At 44.9% G+C, this 19,501-nt stretch overlaps 2 protein-coding genes across 4 annotated transcripts in view; one reads left to right on the top strand and one right to left on the bottom strand.

The window, feature by feature from the left end:
* Window positions 1-8,545, bottom strand: part of MSN (moesin) — a 192,655-nt gene extending 184,110 nt beyond the window's left edge. Inside the window, exon 1 of the mRNA XM_053374240.1 lies at window positions 8,534-8,545. The gene's annotated coding sequence lies outside the window, so the exon portion shown is untranslated. The remainder of the gene's footprint in view (window positions 1-8,533) is intronic.
* The window catches only part of OPHN1 (oligophrenin 1), a 127,217-nt gene that overhangs the window by 32,290 nt on the left and 75,426 nt on the right, over window positions 1-19,501 (top strand). For 2 of the 3 annotated variants that reach the window (XM_053374236.1, XM_053374238.1), the window contains exons 3-10: window positions 5,494-5,589; window positions 6,956-7,017; window positions 7,316-7,387; window positions 12,582-12,683; window positions 12,778-12,888; window positions 14,776-14,880; window positions 16,392-16,521; window positions 18,336-18,436. In XM_053374236.1, the coding sequence (XP_053230211.1) occupies window positions 5,494-5,589; window positions 6,956-7,017; window positions 7,316-7,387; window positions 12,582-12,683; window positions 12,778-12,888; window positions 14,776-14,880; window positions 16,392-16,521; window positions 18,336-18,436 (779 nt within the window). Of the gene's footprint in view, window positions 1-3,166; window positions 3,259-5,493; window positions 5,590-6,955; window positions 7,018-7,315; window positions 7,388-12,581; window positions 12,684-12,777; window positions 12,889-14,775; window positions 14,881-16,391; window positions 16,522-18,335; window positions 18,437-19,501 lie in introns of those variants that run through there. The other variant, XM_053374237.1, reaches the window with a different exon arrangement.

The following is a 19,501-nucleotide window of genomic DNA, read 5'->3' as shown; positions in this document are numbered from 1 at the left end:
GCTGAAGAAGGATCAGAAACAGTTGCTTAGCTCACGTCCAGGTTCGACAACTTTAAATGGACTTAGGGCGCATTTTTACAATTGCAGCACAAGTTCTATAAAAAGGATACCATTGTAAATATTTTAATGAGAAAAGGTTAGAGATTTAAGACTGCTTTTTCAAATGCACTAATACACCACATCTCCCATTGTTTGGTCTTTCTCCCCCCACCCCTTTCCAGCTGTGGGATGAGAAAGAGAATTTCAGTCCCAATATAGTCTTTTTGCCTAACTTGCATAATATAGGAACAGGAAGTGCAGCTCTAGTTCAGTTTTAGCATGCCTTTCTTCCTTCATATCTCCTTCTCTCAGTGGCAAAAAGTAGAATGTGGAATATACATCCGTGGTACAGTAATAGTATTTTAAATTTGTTGCAGTTCTGAGTGCTCCTATGTTTGTTTTCACAAACCCTGGGGAGATCCCCCAAAGAGCTGCAAAAGGCGCTAAAGGACAACTGGAATGATAAAAGCCACCAGAGGAAAGAACGACAATGGACCGGGGCTTTTACTGTTTCAATGTCCCAACTAAACATTAGCAAGAACTTTCTGACAATAAGAACTGTTCAACTGTGGGACGGACTCCGTTGTAAGCTGGTGGACTCTCTTTCCGTGGTGGCTTGTAAGCAGATGTTGGGTGGCCATCTGTCAGGGGTTCGTTAGCTGTGATTCCTGCATTGCAAGGGGTTTGACTGGATCACCCTTGGGGGTCCCTTCCAACTGTGCAGTTCTATGCTTCTTAGTTTACCAGAACGAAAACCCAAAACACAAGGATGGTGATAAGGCTGAACTTTAAATTGTGGATGGTTGGAAAGACACCCCCCCCCCCGCTTTCAGGGAGTGGCTGGGTGTTGAGCCAAAGCATAGTTTGTAGTGCCAGTGTGTGGACACCCAGGGAGAAGATGACAGCCACTAGGTGACATTATAGAAGTTTATAAAATCATGCATGGCATAGAGGAAGTGGATAGAGAAAAGTGTCCCATCCCCCCGCCCTCTCATAAAACTAGAGATTGCTGGTGCCCAGTGATGCTGAATGTTGGAAGATTCAGAACAGATAAAAGGAAGTAATTCTTCACACAGCACAGAGTTCAGCTGTGGAACTTGCTCCCCCAGGAGGTAGTGATGGCTATCAACCTAGATAACTTTCAAAAAGGATTAGACAGATTTATGGATAGGGCTGTGGAAGGCTACTAGCCACGATGGATTTGGATAGTTGGAGGCACCTGTGCTTCTGAATACCAGTTGCTGGAAACCATAGAAGGTGAGTATGCTTTGGTGCTTGAATCCTGCTTGTGGGTTTCCCACAGACATCTTGTTGACCACTGTGAGAAGACGAGGACGCTGAACTGGATGAGCCATTGGCCCAACCCAGCAGAGCTCAGCTGTCACACATCACTGAGCTAAGCTTTGGCTCAGTGTGTGGTCTGAATCTGGAGCTCAAGTGCTTTGTTCCTCAAATGTGACTTTAAAGCTTGAGGTTAAGGAGGACTGCTTAACCACAAGCCTAGGTTAGATTATGCATAAAGCCAAACCTTGGTGTAGTGTTATGTAGCAGTTGAACTACAGAAACTGAGGTTTGAGCTTCCTCTGTCATTCAAGCCAGGCTGTGGCTCTTCTTGGACACTAATCCATGGTAGTAAATGAATGAGCCTTGGGCTCATGCATGCTTCCAGTGCCACAGCAGCAGGAAGGAGATCAGAAGCATCTGTGTTGGGTTACCCACAGCTTCCCATTTATGTGTTTCAGTATACCATAGTTAGATGTGACACGCTGAGGCCAATCCTAAAATGAGAGAAGGGGGAAGATGTGATCCCAAGGTTCACCTGAGCCCATTATTGTAAGGCTATGCTTTGGATCGGACCAATGGCTCATCTAGTCCAGCATCCTCTTCCCACAGTGACCAACCAGATGCCCATTATGGGAAACCTGCATGCAGGATTCAGGCACCAGTGCCCTCTGTCCTCCTGCAGCAACTGGTATTCAGAAGCATTGCTGCCTCCAACTGTGGAGGCAGAGCACAGCCAGTTGACACGGATCAGCAGTCAATGGGGGAAGAATTGATTCTTCCATGCCCTGTGTGATTTTATGGAAGGTATGGGGGATGTGCAGCCTGTCAGATGACTTTAGAAAAGGATTACACAACTCAGGATTAACCAAAGTGTCTGGAATTTAAAACGCTGTGCAAAAACGAAATTGGAGCCTTAAGAATAAAAAGGCAAGATGCTTTAGGAAAGCAGAAGGGAAAGTAAAGTATAAAGAGAAGAGGGTCAGAAGGGAAAAGTTAGCATGAGCAGATGTGTGTGTGAAGTTGAACACAAAAACAGATGATGGGAATTCTGTGGCAGTCTTTGGCCAGACAAGAAGCTTAGATAAAAATGAAATAATAATACTACATAACTATCTATTATTTAAGAGAATTAAAACTATGTAAGTTCTGTTAAAGGTATAGGTAATAGCAACAATAAAAACATTGCAGCACAGCAAATCTAGGAAGGTAATAGTTGTGTACCAGGTTAGTGCTGTGCTATAAATATGTCCTCCAACTTCCTCTCAGAAAAGCCTTCCATGCCTCATTCTCCTTACCAAATTTTGATGAGGGAAAGATTTCAAGCTTTAAAATATTGTTGGGAGATAACATGGTGTGTTTCTTCCCCAGTAAACGTAACCTGTGTTGCGACGCCAAGGTACCCTATATTTTCTTTGCTTGATTGATGCATTTATATACCATTTTTTGCTCCAAGCATAGGCTAAGAGACAGTGACTGGCCCCCCGCAACTCAAGTGAGCTTCATTGCCAAGTGTGGGATTTGAACCCTGGTCTCCCAGAACTTATTCTGACACTCTAACCACAACACCACACTGACTCTCATTTGTGTCACCTTCAGGCCGTGTTGTGATGCATGCTATGACATCACAGCATGGGTTAGGCAGCAGCAGATGTTATGAGGCGGAGGCTGAGGTAGCAGCTCAGGCCCTGAAGACAACAGCCATGGCCATGTCTCGCTTCTCACTGTCATGAGAGAGCAACTGTAGAGAGAATTCTGCTGCCCTCACATCCTGGTTTTCAGGCCTTTGGTCTTGACCAAAGGATCTGGGCCTAAAGCTGCGGTTCCCAAGTGAGGGGTCTTTCCCCCCTGGTTCTATAAACTCACCCCCAATGCCAGCACACTATTTTACCACATCCTATAAAAAACATTATTCAGAAGTGGAGGGAAGTCACACAGGTGTGGTATTTTATGTTCCTTTTGTCCTTACTTTTTCGGTTTATTTTGTGGTTGTGTGTATCTTATTGATTTGTTGGTTTGTTTTTAAGTATGCCTAAATAAAACGTCTTAAAAAAAAACATTATTCAAAAGATATCAACACAATAAAATTCAAAACAGGAACATCTATTCAAAATCCGATCAAAATGATTTCATTTAACTAAACTGATGCAGCGATACCAGGTTTTCAGTCTGATAGTCGTTTACACCTCCAGCACCTCCCTGCTGCCCCTTGCCTCTCAGGATTTGAAGTAATCCCACTGCTCCCAGGGGGTGCAACCCCCCCAACTTTGGAATCCACTGTTCCAAAGTCTGCACCAGGCTGATCTTTATCATTATTGGTTCCATGGACCCATTTTTTATTTATTTCAGGAATAATCCCCAAGTTGTCTGGAATTAGATCTTTCAGACCAAGCTTTTACTCTGTCTCAGTTTCTGAGATCCAAAATCTGTTTGTTTTATTTGTGCATCTCTCTTTGCTCTGGAGCCAGGGTGAAGAATAATACTTTGATCTTCCTCCAAGCTCACAAGGAGGGGGAACCAAATGAAAATGGGTGTATTCTGTGATGAAGGGCCCAGTTTAGCTGGACTGGCTCATTACAACCCTTTCTCTTTTCATCTTTCTGTTGTTTTAATGAGAGACCAAAGGACACAAGCTGCTCTTCCCAGGCCTACACTTTGTGAAAATTGACTCGGCAAGCAAATAAATCATGGAGGTTTTGTTTCTCGGGGCTGCGAGCTGAGGCAACCATACGCCTCAACACCAGTCGTTGGAAACCGCAGAATGGAGGGCGGGGAAGGTGTTCTGGTACTTGACTCCTGCTTTCTTCCTTCCCCCAGAGGCATCTGGTTGGCCACTGTGGGGACAGGGTGCTGGATTAGATGGGCCATTGGCCTGATCCAGCAGGGGTCTTATGTCCGTATGCTTATGAGCATTGTGTGACTTTCCTTCTGGAAATGTTTTGATTCCCACAACAACTCTGTGAGGTCTATTCGACTCAGAGTTCAAAACTTCCAAGGTGCCAGGCACATTTTGCCACTGGCATGGGTCCATTTGTGTCTATGTGGAGATTTCTGGGCACCAGGTTGGCGACTACAGATTAAAAACCTCCGCCTTAGTCCATAGCCAATACCATTTCTCCTGTGTGTGTTTCTCCTTCTTGCATACCGGGACAAGTGAATTTGTTGTAAGAGCAAGCTACCGTCAAGCAATGTAGTTGAGATCATAGAATCGAAGGATTGTAGTGTTGCAAAGGGACCCCCGGGGTCATCTAGTCCAACCCATCTGTGAATAGGCATTCCGTTGTGGCGACTGTAACCTGGCTTTAAGGTGCCACTTGGTGCCTAGCTTATATATCTTGAGTTTCTAACCCTGGTTAGACTGAGAGGCAGTGTCTGCTGCCCAAGGTCTCACCCAGTGGACATCATGGCCAAGTAGGGATTTGAAACTGGGGCTCCCAAGTCACAGTCTAAGTCACTCTAACCACTACACCTCACTGGCAGTCTGCAGCACAAGATGGTCACAAAACTGTATGCAGTTTTATTTTACTGCTGGCACAGCTTAGTGGAACGCGCTTCAGGGGTTGGTCAAGTAATTGAATGGGGGGGGATTTATTGTGGCTAGAACAACGATGACCTCCCAGCATGTTTGATGTAAGCATGCCTCTTTTGATTGCTTCCCCTGCCCTCTGCCTGATTTTTGAGAGCCTATGTGGTGTAGTAGCTGGTGTGTTGGACTAGGACCTGGGAGACCTGGGTTCGGTTCCCCCCATTCAGCCATGAAACTCGTGAAGTCACCTTGGACCGATCACTGCCTCTCAACCTAACCTACCTTGCACGGTTGTTGTGGGGATTAAATGAGGACGGGGAAAGCCATGTCTGCTGCCTCAAGCTCCTTTAAGAAAAAGGTAGTATAGAAGTCCTATAAATAACAATAACTTTCACACAAAGGTCTTTTCCCCCCACTAGAAAAGCAGCAATGTGAGCAACCATGAAGCAGTGGACTCTGGACCTCTTTTCCCCCTAATCTTAATGTTAAATCTTAATAAGCATTTCTCCTTTGTGTGCTGCGCTTATTATTTCAGAGGAAAGTGTGGAATCCAAAAGGTGCTGTGCCCGGTCTGCAGGAATGAAGCTTCTACAAATTTTAATTGCCAGTTTTCATACTTATCTCTGCAACCTTTCCATCTTTCCTAGATTACTCCTTGGCTGTACAGAAATTCTCCCAGACTCTCCAGTCCTTTCAGTTTGACTTTATTGGGGACACCCTGACAGATGATGAGATTAACATTGGTAAGTGCTTTCGTGTGTGTGTGTGTGTGTGTGTGTGTGTGTGTTGCTGCTTGAAAATGCTGACACATTAATCATGAAGTTCCTGGGAAGTCCATTATTGATAACATTCCTGGATTTAGGACACTTCATCGCACCCTTGGGTGGTTTCCAACAAGTGGTATTTAGAAGCATCGCTGCCTCCAACTGCAGAGGCAGAGCATAGCCTTCATGGCTAGTAGCTCTCAATAGCCCACTCCTTCTCCATGAATTTGTGCAGTCCTCTTTTAAAGACAACCAAAAATTCGTGCAATTGGCAAAAAAGCTGGGTTAATGAAAACCAAGCTAATTTTGTGGGGGGCGGGGTGGGCACCCCTGCACTGTTTCCTTTAAAAGCCATTTGGGGAATTATCTGCCTCTAACTGCTGCTGTTCCACCAGCGTTTTTAGAGACTGGAAACTGCTGCTACGGTGATATGAGAAGCTGAGGGCTCTGATCAAACGAGCTGGAAAGTCTTAGCACTCTTGGAAAACTCTGGAAATGATAGGAAACAGGCAGATAGTGTCATGCTAAGATGAGTCAGAGGAAGAGCAGGAACACAGGGACGATCCTGAAAAGCCATGAAGATTCCACTGTCTTATCTTTGTTTCAGCCTTGTGATGTATGACAGGCATGGGGACATAAATAATGGCAAAGGCCACTTACTTGCCTCTGTACTTGAGGTGGTAGACTTCCTTCCCCATCTCCTTCAAGGCATTATTGTTGCTGCAAGATGTTTGTTCCAACTGATCAAACCTTTTGGCTCATTGTTGCAGCATGCAAGAGAGATTGAAGGATCTGTCATTTCTGGTCAGGCCACTATCATAGTTCAGTTAAGAAATCCTTGGCATAAGAACATAGCAAGAGCCTGCTGGATCAGGCCAATGGGCCATTTAGTCCAGCATCCTGTTCCCACAGTGGCTGAATAAATGTTCCAGTGGGAATCACAGGAGCAGAGCCCTCTCCCCTCCTGTGGCTTCCAGCAACTGGTATTCAGAAGTATTGTTGCCACCAACTGCGGAGGCAAAGCCCAGCCATCCACAACATCCCCCTCCCTAAATTTGTTCAACCCTCTTAAAGCCATCCTGATTAGTGGCCATCACTGCCTCCTGTGGGAGGGAGTTCCACAGTCTAACTATGCCCTGCATGAAGGAGTCATTTTCTTTCATCCGTCTTGAATTTCCCAACATTCAGCTTCATTTGATGTCTGTGAGTTCTAGTGTTATTTGGGGTGTGTGGGTGTGTGGCACATACAACTAAAATAAATAAAACCGATCTGTATGCTGTTGCAGTACATAATTTGCAACCCCTGAGAGTCAGTCCTAAGTAACTCATTTTCATTCATTCATAGCCGAATCCTTTAAGGAGTTTTCAGAGCTGCTTCAAGAGGTGGAACTTGAAAGATCAATGATGGTGAGTATAGGCCACCCTTTGTTCCTCCATTGGCATAATTACACTTAAGGGCTATAGTCAAAGTGGGTGCATTCAGATTGAATCCAAATTCTCACTCAGCCTTGAAGCTCACTGGGTGTGACTGGGGCCCAGTCACCACCTCTCACCTAACCTACCTCACAGGGTGGTTGTGAATGAGGAGGGGGAGAACCATGTACACCACCTTGAGCTCTTTGGAGAGAAAAAAATGGGGATTGAAATGCAATAAATAAAAGTTAATTAATTATATGTTGCCTTGCTTTCTTACTTTTATCTACAGGTGCAAAATGCTAGTGATTTACTGATCAAACCACTGGAAAACTTCCGCAAGGAGCAAATTGGATTCACCAAAGTAAGTTAATTCCCCCTGCCCCCTTCAATTTTTACTTAGGAACTTATTTGTATATTTATATATTTAGCAATTTATAGAGTGCTAAAGAAAAAAGGGAAAATAAAAGAAAAACTTGTTGCATAAAGTATTTACATAAAAACATTTACATAAAAATATGACGTGGGATATTTACATAGAATAGTGTAATATGTTTATCTGCTGAATACAGATAAAACAAGCAGAATTTTTAAAAAAACCAGGTATACAGCCAACTCCTGATTTACAAATGTCTAATTGACAGGTGATCATGCGTGCATGGCGCCAAACCTGGAAGTGACCCAAAAGGCATCTCCAGGAAGTGCTGAGAGGCACTTCCTGTCTGGAACCCTGGAGAGCTTCTGCCAGTCAGTGCAGACAGTGCTGAGCCAAATGAACTCATGGTCTGACTCAGCATAAGGCAGATTCCTATGTTCCAGGTGGCAAAGACTAGGGCAGTGGTTCCCCAAAAAATTCAAGCCCCCCTGCCCCCCAGTTCCATAAACATGCCCCCAGTGCTACCCTACCTTATAAAAAGCATTTGCATGACCCACTAAAGAAGATAATAACACAATGGAAATTAATTGTACCTTGCTTCAAAATCCAGTTAAAACTATTGAATTTAATGAATTAGAGCAAAACTAATGCTCTTGATCCAATGATACCAGCTTTTCTAATTCTGATGGTCATTTACATATCCAGCACCTCTCCCCCACCCTTTTGCCTCTTAGCACCCGGCTAAGTGATCTCCCCTGACCCTCCTGAAGGGGCATTACCACCTGTTTTGCAAACCATGGGTCAAGAGCCATTGTTCAAATGCAGTCGTCTGCTGGTGTAACGAAGATGGAAAACCATTCTAAATTCATCATTAAAACTTTATTACAGAAAATGCAAGCAGGGTCAAAACACTCTCATCCCTGTCCCCTCCGTAAATAAGTCTCTCATAGAGTGTAAAAGTTCGCTTTGTCCAGTACCAAAAAGTCAAAGTTCCCCATTAGTCAGCAGGCTAAAGTAATTGGCTGTGGACCAGTGCTTGAAATGGAGACTTCTTGGCGAACACACAAACTTGGATTCAGCCCAGCCCATCTGGAGTCATTGACATTTTAAGTTGCAGACAATAACGCTTGACACTTCGCCTCCTTCCTTGTCTCTGTTTCCAGACTTCAAAAGTTTAAAACAAACTGCCATAGTGGAAATAATGCTAAGGCTGTTGTAGCTTCTCTTTGGGTGTTCACAAACAGGGAAGTGAGAGTGACCACACTCATTTGCCCCTAAGAACGTAAGGAGAGCCCCGCCGGATCAGGCCAGTGGCCCATCTAGTGCAGCATCCTACTGTCACAGTTGCCAGTCAGATGCCCCAATGCAAGCAGGATCCAAGCACAAGCCCCCTCCCCATCTGTGGTTTCCAGCAGCTGATATCGAGAAGCATTACTGCCTCAACTGTGGAGGCAGAGCATAGCCATTCTGGCTAGTAGCTGCCCATAGCCCTCGCCTCATCCATTAATTTGCCTATTCCTCTTTTAAAGCCATCTAGCTTGGTGGCCATCACTGTCTCCTGTGGCAGAGAGTTCCATAGTTAAAACTATGTGCTGCATGAAGAAGGACTCTTCTGTGTCCTGATTCTTCCCTGGATGTCCGGGAATTCTAGTGTTTTGGGAGAGGGAGAAAACTTTCGCCTACTCACTTTCTGTGTGCCATGCATAATTTTATAAACTTCTATCATGTCGCCTCTTCTTCACTTTTTCTCTGAGCTAAAACGTCTCAAACATGTGGGAGTCATGTTAAAAAGGAATTTAGTGAATATTGCAGTAGTGCAAATTAACAGCACCAACTTCTTTGCATCGTTTTTTAAAAAACATAACCAAATTCCATAGCACGTGGAAGGCAACAAATTTACTTTATCTTAATTGAAACATAGGAACATAGGAAGCTATACCGAGTCAGACCACTGGTCCATCTACTCTGAGGGCAGTAATTGCTCTCCAGGATTTCAGATAGGGTGTATCTCGTAGGCGATGGTGGGGATTGAACCTGGGATCTTCTGCATGCAAGGCAGATGCTCTACCACTGTGCTATGACTCTTCCCCCTAAAACAGATGTGTCAGCAGTGGGATTCAAGCCCACGCCTCCATATAGAGAACAGAACGCCCAGCCCCACTCTTGGGATGGCTCAGTTATCCTCCTTGAGTCTAGCCAACCCCCTGCAATGCAGGAATCATTTTGCCCAACATGGCACTGCATAATGAAGTTCCACCAGACTGCAAATAAACGTTCTTAGTTTTCCACCTGGGAATCTGCACCTTGGGCATTATCTTCTCTGCTGGAACTGAGGTCCATGTTCTTTCATACCACAAAGAAAAGTTAAAGTCTCCTAGAGTTTTTCCATAGCTGGGCTATTGAAATTCTAGCCCCAGCCAACATCCAAGTCAGAAGTTCCTTAGAGCACACATTTCCCACTTCTCCATCCCGTATGTTCAATAAAGAGAGTTGCGGTGAAGCCACAATAATGCATTTAATTATTTTAGAGATTTCTTGATACACCTCATTCCAAAATTATGAGACCCATGAGCACTCCCACTATAGGTGAATTGCTGCATGTTTTTGAGCATCTGTTTCTCATAGGAGGTTCTGAGGCTGTTCCCTGACTCCTTTACAGACACAAACTGCCTCCTGCTGTGCACAGATGTTTCTCCATTGGCCCTTTCTGTCTCCAACTTCTTGTAAAGTGCTCCTCCTTGTGGCTGGGCTAGAAATCAGAAAGAGCTTCCAAAAATTGCAGTGGTGGTTCCCAAACTTTTTCATGCCCGTTCTGCCATGGTTCCATGGTACCCTTCTACCCTACCCTTGTACAAGCATTGTTTGGAATAGCGGTTTGCATGACCCACCAGGGAAGACAGTAACACAATAAAGTTCCGCAATGTAACAATTAGCTGCACATTTATTCAAAATCCAATCAATTGCTTAGCTTAATTGATTCAACAAAACTGATACTGGCTTTTCAAAGTCTGATAGTCATTTACATCTCCAGTGTCCCCTGCAACCCCCTTGCCTCAACATCTCATATGTAATCCCATTGTCCCCCAGGGTGTGCTACCTCCCACTTGGGGAAGCACTGTTGCAGATAAGCCCTTCAATAAACCCTTTGTGTGTGCATTGGTTGAGGTGGAGCAGCATTGGCCAACATGATGCTCTCCAGGTATTGTTGGGCCCCCAGCTCCCAGCAGCTCAAGCTGGCATGGTCTTAATCCCAACCATGCAAAAATATATATAACAAATTCCAGGTGGCTCTGGGTGTGTTAACACCAACTCTGGGCACTCAGTAATGCTTATATAACCACTGGCAAGTTTCCCAGTGGGAGAAAATACGCTCTCTAAAAATGGTTGGAGGAAGGTATCAGTTCTGCACATACAACCCTACACACAACCCTAGAATCATAGAACTGCAGAGTTGGAAAGGAACATCTGCTTCAACCTCCAGCAATGCAGGAATCTCCACCAACCGCTTTAAGTATCCTTAAGGCAGCTTAGTCCCAGTGATTTTCAGTGGGTCTTGGGTGGCGTAAGTCCAAGGGCTTGGTTTGTGTATAAGATGAAATCCATCTGGCAGCACGTCCCAGGCTGCCAGCATATTGCAGCTGTTCCAAAAGCCATATTGGATCTAGAATGGGCGATGAACTTTCTCTTTAATAGAAAAGCTGTTTTCTATTTCTTAGAAAGAGGCCGGCTGCCTGAAAATGCAATGGAGCAGATGGCCTCCTAGACTCCTTTATATCTCCCCATTTTTAATTTTTTTTTGCAGTGAAGTTTATTAAAAGCCATTTGTCGCTAGCGCAGCTGGCTCTTGTGTGTGCCTAGATAAGGCTCCATTTGCACGAAGAGGAGTAACTTCTCCAGGATGATACCCCTTCAACAGTGCAGTTGGGAGATGATAAGATAGCTGAATGCTTCCTCAGGGAAAAAGGGAAACCTCTCCATGTAGAAAGCTAGCATCTCTGGGTGAATGGTGTGGTGGAAAACTCCTCGCCATGATGCTATGTAGCTGCTTATAGAGGCAGGTAGCTTTCAGTCTTGTAGTCCTCCATCTCACCTTCCCCTATCCAGAAAGTTCTTCCTTATGAACGCCAAGGCCACACCATACATTTAAAGTGCTAGGATACCACTTCGAACAGTCGTGGCTCCCACTGATGAATTCTGGGAGCTGCAGCCTTGTTAAGGGGGCTGGGAATTGTTAGGAGCCCCAGCCAGTCCTCTCACGGAGCTACAATTCCCAGAGTGGTTTAACAATCACAGGAAGTACTGGGAATTGTAGTGTTGGAGGAAAAATAGGTGGCTACAACAATTATAGAGTAGTTTAATGATTGGTTCCTCTTCAGAGGAAACTAGAGTTTGTAGCGCTGGGAGGAGAATAGAAGTCTCATGGAATCATAGAACTGTAGAATTGGAATTCTACAGTCCAACTCCCTGCATATAAACCACTTAGTGTATTTCACCACATACTGGTCACCACCGCATAATTGTCCCTTTTATGGACCCCAAAATTGCCCCCAGAGCATTCCCCGCATAATAGTTGCAGGGGTGATTCTCAGCGCATGCATTCTCAGTATCAGTATATCTCCGTACATGGTCAGGGGGCAATGGCGGTTCTGAGGAGGCCCTCTATTCCTTCCCCACAGGACTACAATTCCCAGAGTGGTTTAGCAGTCAATCCCTCTTCACAGGAACTCTGGGAACTGTAGTTCTGTGGGGAAGGAAAAGGAGGTCCCCTAACAACTTTCAGCACCCATAACAAACCACAGCTCCCAGAATTCTTTGGGGTGAGCCAAGTCACAATCTTCGAGTCTTTCTTACTTCCCTACAGGGTGGTTGTGAAGTTAAAACATGGCCATTCTGAGCTGTCTGGATGAACGTTAAGTGTACAAATTTTAGAAATATTGTAACCAGTGCTTGCTTCTGAGACTTTTTTTTTTAAATCAAGCTTGGAATCATGTGGAATCATGTCCTTAATAAGAAGGATTCCTCTGTGCAAATGTAGAGCGCCTTTCCTTCACTACTAAAATTTTGCAGAGCCAGTGGAGAGTGCCTTTTAGGGTCAGGCTGGAAACCCCTGACATCTGTTCCTTAAAAATAGTACTTAACAGTTGCTCACAAGACAATGATTTTGCATCTCCTCCATTTCTAGGAACGGAAAAAGAAATTTGAGAAGGACGGGGAGAGGTTTTACTCCATGTTGGATCGCCATTTGAATTTATCTTCAAAGAAAAAAGAATCCCATTTGCAAGAGGTAGGTGAAGAGGTTTTCAGCACTTGAGAACCATACTTTGTAAAGGTAGCCGTGCTGCTGTTGTATTAACATCCCCATTCTGTTTCTCACCTAGGCTGACATGCAGGTGGATAAAGAGCGGCACGTTTTCTTTGAATCTTCCCTGGAATACGTCTATCAGATCCAAGAAGTGCAGGAGAGCAAGAAGTTTAGTATTGTGGAGCCTGTAAGTGAACACCCCTGCAACCTTTGTTTCTCTCCAGATTGCGTTTGGCACCGAGGCCTGTGTCACATGCTACAGAAATTTAATCTCCATTGGACAGGAGTGGCATATAATGTCTTACTGCCTCTCTTGATGTTGTCTGTGGCTTGCAAAAGCGTAATAAACAATAAAAAATGATGCACTGGTTGCCAGTTTGCTGCTGGATCAGGCTCAATGTGTTAGTATTAGTATAAAACACCCGTAACAACTTGTGACCACCTTACCTGCAATATTGCCTTTCTCCATATGCACCCCCTTGATCTGCAGAACTGGCACTGTTTCAGGTGACACATACTCCCCATTCTGCATTTGTAAGAACTCAAATATTTTAATGGGACAGCACCTACACTCTGGAACTCCCTGCCTATTGACATGAGGCAGGTGCCTTCACTGCATTTTTTCCGGTGCCTGCTAGAAAATGTTGTTTTCTTTAGGCAAGCCTGTCCAGACATGTAGAATGTGGATGTCTGTTTCAATCTGTTTTTAGTGTGTTGCTGAGTTTATCTTCTGAGTGTTTGAGTTACTGAATTTTATTTTCCTTGCAAAGAGCTTTGAGGTTTCTTTTTAGTCATGCTGTGTATAAATTTCATGAAATGAATGAATGGACATATAAATAAATGAATAAATAAAATAAGACTTGCACATTCTCAGTTTTTATATACAAAGGCTGCAGAACCCAGTGCTCCTTGGCTCCGTTTTAGCGCAGAGTAACCACAGGGACGCGGGTGGCGCTGTGGGTAAAAGCCTCAGCGCCTAGGGCTTGCCAATCGAAAGGTCGGCGGTTCAAATCCCCGTGGCGGGGTGCGCTCCCGCTGCTCGGTCCCAACCTAGCAGTTCGAAAGCACCCCCGGGTGCAAGTAGATAAATAGGGACCGCTTACTGGCGGGAAGGTAAATGGCGTTTCTGTGTGCTGCGCTGGCTTGCCAGATGCAGCTTTGTCACGCTGGCCACGTGACCCGGAAGTGTCTGTGGACAGCGCTGGCCCCCGGCCTCTTGAGTGAGATGGGCGCACAACCCCAGAGTCTGTCAAGACTGGCCCGTACGGGCAGGGGTACCTTTACCTTTTTAACCACAGGTACGTTGAGAATAGATGTTGTGTGACCCTCACCTCCCGGTCACCATTCCCTTCATTAACTCCCTCATTTCACCTGACACCTGGAGATATTCTGTGTTTCCCAGAAGCCAGGGCAAGAGACTCTCAAATCCAGGTATGGGAGCATAACTAGGAGAAGCATTTGTTGTTCCTGATTCTGCATCATGCCCAAAGCCATTCTGGAATCTTTTATAGCACGCATTCTGGAATCTTTTATAGCAGGCACTAGCGGGGAATTCCAAAAGCAGAATAGAAACCAAAAATATTTGACTTTCAAATGGATAGTGTAATTTGTGAGTTTGGCCCTGTCGTGCTGAAAATGGGGTGAAGTCATCCTAAAATTACCTTTTGGTCCACCATCATGTTTCAAGATGGCACCTGTCATCCAAATGTTGACAAAAATGGCTGTCCCTACATTGGGAATCCTCTTGCTGAGTTTGGTTACGATAGGCTGAACCTGTGCCAGAAAACAGGCAAAGTCATGCCAAGGTCAGGCTGCTATCTTGATTCAAAACGGTGCCAGCCATCTGCCCCATAACTTACCTTGAGAGGTGCCCAGACCGATAGAGGACAGACAAAGTCTTTTCCAGAATATGTAGTAGATGCTTCTTCAGAAAAGGAGATGTGTCCAATGTTTAAGCCTTTCTTGTCCAACTGTCAGAATAGAATCAGCAGGCCGGGAGGATTTTTACGCACTGTGATTCTGGATGCACAGATCTGCTCTTTAACTTAGAAAATGTTGCCTCTTTTGTTCACAGGTCTTGGCTTTCCTCCATAGCCTCTTCACCTACAACAACCTGACTGTGGAATTGACGCAGGATTTCCTGCCATATAAGCAACAACTTCAGCTCAGTTTGCAGAACGTGAGTTTGCTTCCCTCCATCCTGTCTTTCTTCCTCCTTCGCTCCTACTGCGGAAATGCTTAGTGCCATATGTCTTGTAAGAACATATGAAGAGCCTGCTGGATCAGGCCAATGGCCTGTCTAGTCCAGCATCCTCTTCACATAGTGGCTGAACTGTTACCTGTGCAAAATCTGCAAACAGGACCCAAGCACAAGAGCCTTCTCCTCTCCCTAGGTTTCTAGCAACCAGCATTCAGAAGCATTGCTGCCTCCAACTGCAAAGGCAGAGCATAGCCATTGTGGCTAGTAGCCTTTGATAGCTTCATCCTCTTCCATGAATTTATTAGTCCTCTTTTAAAGTCATGTAGTTTGGTGGCCATCACTGTCTCCTGTGGGAGGTAGTTCCATAGTTTAACTGCGTGCATAAGTATTTCTTGAATCTTCCTACGTTCAGTTTCATTGGATGTCCACAGGTTCTAATGTTATTGGGGCAGAGAAGGGGGGTTCTCTATCCACTTCTTCAAGGCCATGCATAATTTTATGAACTTCCCACCAGTTTCTGGACTACGGACTTGCAGTCTTTCCCAGGGTCCACTTTGACCAGGAATCTGCTGCATTGCAAATTGTGTTTGTTCTTCCATTCTTTTTGCAAGGTGACTTGATTCCCCATGTGGCTGCTTTGTTGCTAACAGAGGCCATCATCTGAGTAGTTGCCTTCCCACCTATCTCTTTTCAGCAGAGAGTTGTTTGTCCACACTTATTTCTGGCAACCAAGAGACCTGTGTGTTCTTGCTGTTTAGCGACTGCTGGAATGACTTGGGCACCAGCAATCTGGTGCCTTTGAGAAACTGGATAGAGGTGGAAGAGGCCCTCAAGGATCATCTGGCCCAGTGCTTGCAGTCCAGGAACTCCAGGGAAAACCTGTGGCTATGCTTGGGTAGATGCAAGCAGGGAGAATGTTCACAGCCTTTCCCCCATTCAGTGACTGCATTGACTGCATTGTCCGCAGGTGTTCCGTTCCAAGGGTTTTGCGTATACGGAAAAACCATCCCCATGCACAAACATATTTACCTTTCTGGTGCTGGTGCCCCGACCAGGCCTCATCTGGTAAGCAAGGCAGAGAGCTTACAGTTTGTGTGCATTTAATTTGCGCAATTTCAACCTAGTAGCGCAAGCTTGAAATTGTGGAAGTTAAATGCTCATAAGTTGCAACTGTACTGTTTGCCACTACATACTGCTGCCGTCCACTTTCTGTTAGTTTTTTTTTTATTTATGCAGAGGGCTGCACTTGAGGGACTTTTTGTTCTCATCTTGCAAGGCAGCCCTCAGTCTATTATTTTTGAAGAGATGGTTTGAACTACAACTCCCTTCTGCCCCAGGCAGCATGCATTGTAGTCTAATCCGTCCAGAAGACAGCAAGTTGCCAAAGACTGGCACAGGCACTTTAGCTGAATGTCAGATTCTTAAGCTTTTGCTTTCATGCTGTTATGTCCAAACTAAGTAGTCTTCTTCTTCCCCCATTGCTTTAACAGACCAGAAATCACTTCAGCAGCACCCGGGAAGAGTTGGAAGACCTCAAGAAGAGGATGAAGGAAGCTCCTCTCACTTGCAAGCTCCCTGGGAAGCCGACCATAGAAGGCTACCTGTATTCGCAAGAAAAATGTAAGTGTCTGCCAAGGGGATCCTATGAGGGATTTGCTGTGGTTCCTGCATTTCAGGGGACTGGACTAGTTGACCCTTGGGAGCACCTTCCAATTCTATGATTTGGTGACATTGGAAGGTGGGCAGACTACTTCATTGGAGGTTTTTAAGCAGAGGTTGGCTGACCATCTGTCCAGGTATCTTTTTAGCAATGATTCATTTCAGGGGGTTGGACTAGATGATACCCTTTGGGCCCCTTCCAACTCTTTCATTCTATAAGGGAGGCTTCCAGAATCAACCTCTGCCGGACTCAGCTCTGGACATTTGAGATTCCACTCTGCCAGAAATGTTTTCCACAGTTTTCCAGGCCATATTTCCTCTTCACTGCCAGCCCGCAAAATTTCAGAAATAGCTTCTGCTCATCACTCATCTTCCTTCCAGCCAGTGATGGACTGGTAGCACATCACAGGCTTGAAGGAAAAGAGAGGAGAGTCATAAGTCAGGAGGGACTCTACTGGACCTCTTAACATGGATTTCAACTAGTTCTTACAGTGGAGAAAAAACTCATATATATTTTTTAATAAAATTGAAGGTAGGCTAGTTGAAATTGTTCAAGTTAAATCCTAAGCAAGGTAGAGAGCATAAAAGTTCTTTATATGCCAGGCTTGCTTGGGGTTACCTGGTCTGGAAAGAGCTTTTAAGTTCTCTGCCCTTCTGCAGGTGGTGGGATACTCATTATGAGACCTTGGATACGCTCATGAGATCTTGTAGGGCTACTTGAGTTCCCTCAAGATCTCACGTGAGCATCCTTGGCCTTCCAGAGCCAATGCGCTGAGCAGGCCTTGCCGCGCGAGAGAGAGAGAGAGAGAGAGAGAGAGAGAGAGAGAGAGCGCTTAGAAGCCCTTTTGTGCTGGCTCCCTTTGGATTACATAGTGTGAAAAGAGCTTTCAAGCTCTCTACTTTGCTTGGGTGGCAAGGTCTGCTGGAAGTACAAGGGATTCTCTCCGCTAGCCATGGGGTGACTCCAGAGGTTTGGCAATACACGATTTTTATGTATAAACAGAACCCCTGGAGCCAAATACGGCATGAGATGCAATCATACTGGAAGCTTTTAAAAAAGTTTTCTGCACAGAACCTTGTTCTTCCACCAAGATTTGGACTTCTAGATCTCTAATCAGACTTCCTTCTCAGAATGGAGCTAAAGGGCTCCTGCACCCTCAGAACAATTATGGGACGGAACTGGCAGAATCTGCCATGGCTTTGCTGTGTGGAGGGAATGCAGCTGTTTTAACAGCTTGGAATATTAGTTCCCTTCCCTCAAATCTTTACAGGTGTCTTTGCCTGCCATTAAAGGCAGGGAAGAAGAATGCCAGGTGGTTTGCTTACTGTCAAGGGGATGGCCAAGGATTAACCTCACTGAGGTTGAACAGTGTGCTCTGTGTGTTCTTGGATAGCATGTCCCTTTGAATGGTGCTAGGTTCAGAAAAGGACAAGCAAAATGATGGATGCTAGACTAGATGGGCTGTTGGCCTGCTCCAGCAGGGCTCTTCTGGTGCTGTTCTGGAACCTCCAGGCCCAGGGGCAGTCTATCTGTGAGGACAAGATTTTGGAGTAGGTGGGTTATTGGCCTGATCCAGCAGGCTCTTCTTATGCTCTTAAGTGCAGGGTCTCCTATCCCATGCACTATTTCCTTGTGTCCATTCCCAGGTTGTCCTGCTGGAACAAGCCCTATTTAAAAGCTCTCTCTCTCTTTTTACACCAGATATTGCATGCAAGTAAGAGATGTACCTTGGGCATTTTCTGTTAAATTTGTTCAATTCTGGACTTTGATGCAGGGGCCCTGGGCATCTCATGGGTCAAATACTACTGCCAGTACGAGAAAGAGGCAAAGGTGTTCAGGATGACACACATGGAGCAGAAGCCAGGGTCAAAGCAAGTAAGTGAAATCCCACTTAATGCTCTAGGAAGCATTTAAAACTAACTCTCTGGTGGTAATTGCAGCTTGTGGCTTCTGGACACCACTGCAAATTTCTGCATCTGACCTTTTGACATGTTGCATGTATTATTATTAATTTATTAGCCAACTTTCACCTTAAGGTCCTGGGTGGATTACAACATTAAAACACAGTACAGTCATACCTTGGAAGTCGAATGGAATCCATTCCAGATATCCGTTCAACTTCCAAAATGTTCAGAAACCAAAGCACGGCTTCTGATTGGCTGCAGGAAGCTCCTGCAGCCATTCGGAAGCTGTGGAGTTGGACGTTTGGCTTCCAAAAATAGTTCGCAAACCGGAACACTCACTTCTGAGTTTGTGGCGTTTGGGAGCCAAAATGTTCGAGAACTAAGCTGTTCGAAAACCAAGGTATGACTGTATTGAATGAATAAATGAATCTGTATTTGCATCAGCCATCGGCCATAGCAATAAAACAACAATACGTGATAGAAAGAATATAAATAAAAAGTCAATTATATAAAATACAGTTGAGGGTTTTGAATCAATAGTCAAATAGAGGATATTATTCTAATTGCCCCAGCTAAAAACCTTATAACCTTTGCTGTCACCTGCTCATCTTAATCTGCCAAGAGAAAGGACACTGTGACAGTGGCTGGGCGACCCGGACTGGACAATAAAAGAGGGGTGATAAATCTCATTCCTCAAGTCTTTATAAAGAGTGCAAGCCAGAAGGACATGCGCCACTGATTCGGTACTGCCATCTCCACAGGGACATAAGCATTTTTCATGTGGAACCTGTTGGAATTGTCCCTCAAGTACAGCCGAGGGCAGTACATTCAATCTTGTGAGAGTAAAAGTGCGTCTATATTTTAGAATTGCTAGGTTATGCAGATAGGGTGCAAGAGAGTCGAAATGGGAAGGTGGAAAATTGTCATACCATGGGTGGAATTTCCTTACTGTGGCCAAGTTGTTCTGACGCTCGATATCATTTAGGCACTGACAGATTAGACTGTTTGCTTTACTAAAACCCAAAGTGACTAGCTG

Source organism: Podarcis raffonei, chromosome Z, assembly GCF_027172205.1.
Source record: "Podarcis raffonei isolate rPodRaf1 chromosome Z, rPodRaf1.pri, whole genome shotgun sequence".
NCBI classification, from domain to species: domain Eukaryota; kingdom Metazoa; phylum Chordata; class Lepidosauria; order Squamata; family Lacertidae; genus Podarcis; species Podarcis raffonei.
The sequence above is the reverse complement of the archived record's forward strand: the minus strand, read 5'-3'. Positions and strand labels throughout refer to the sequence as shown.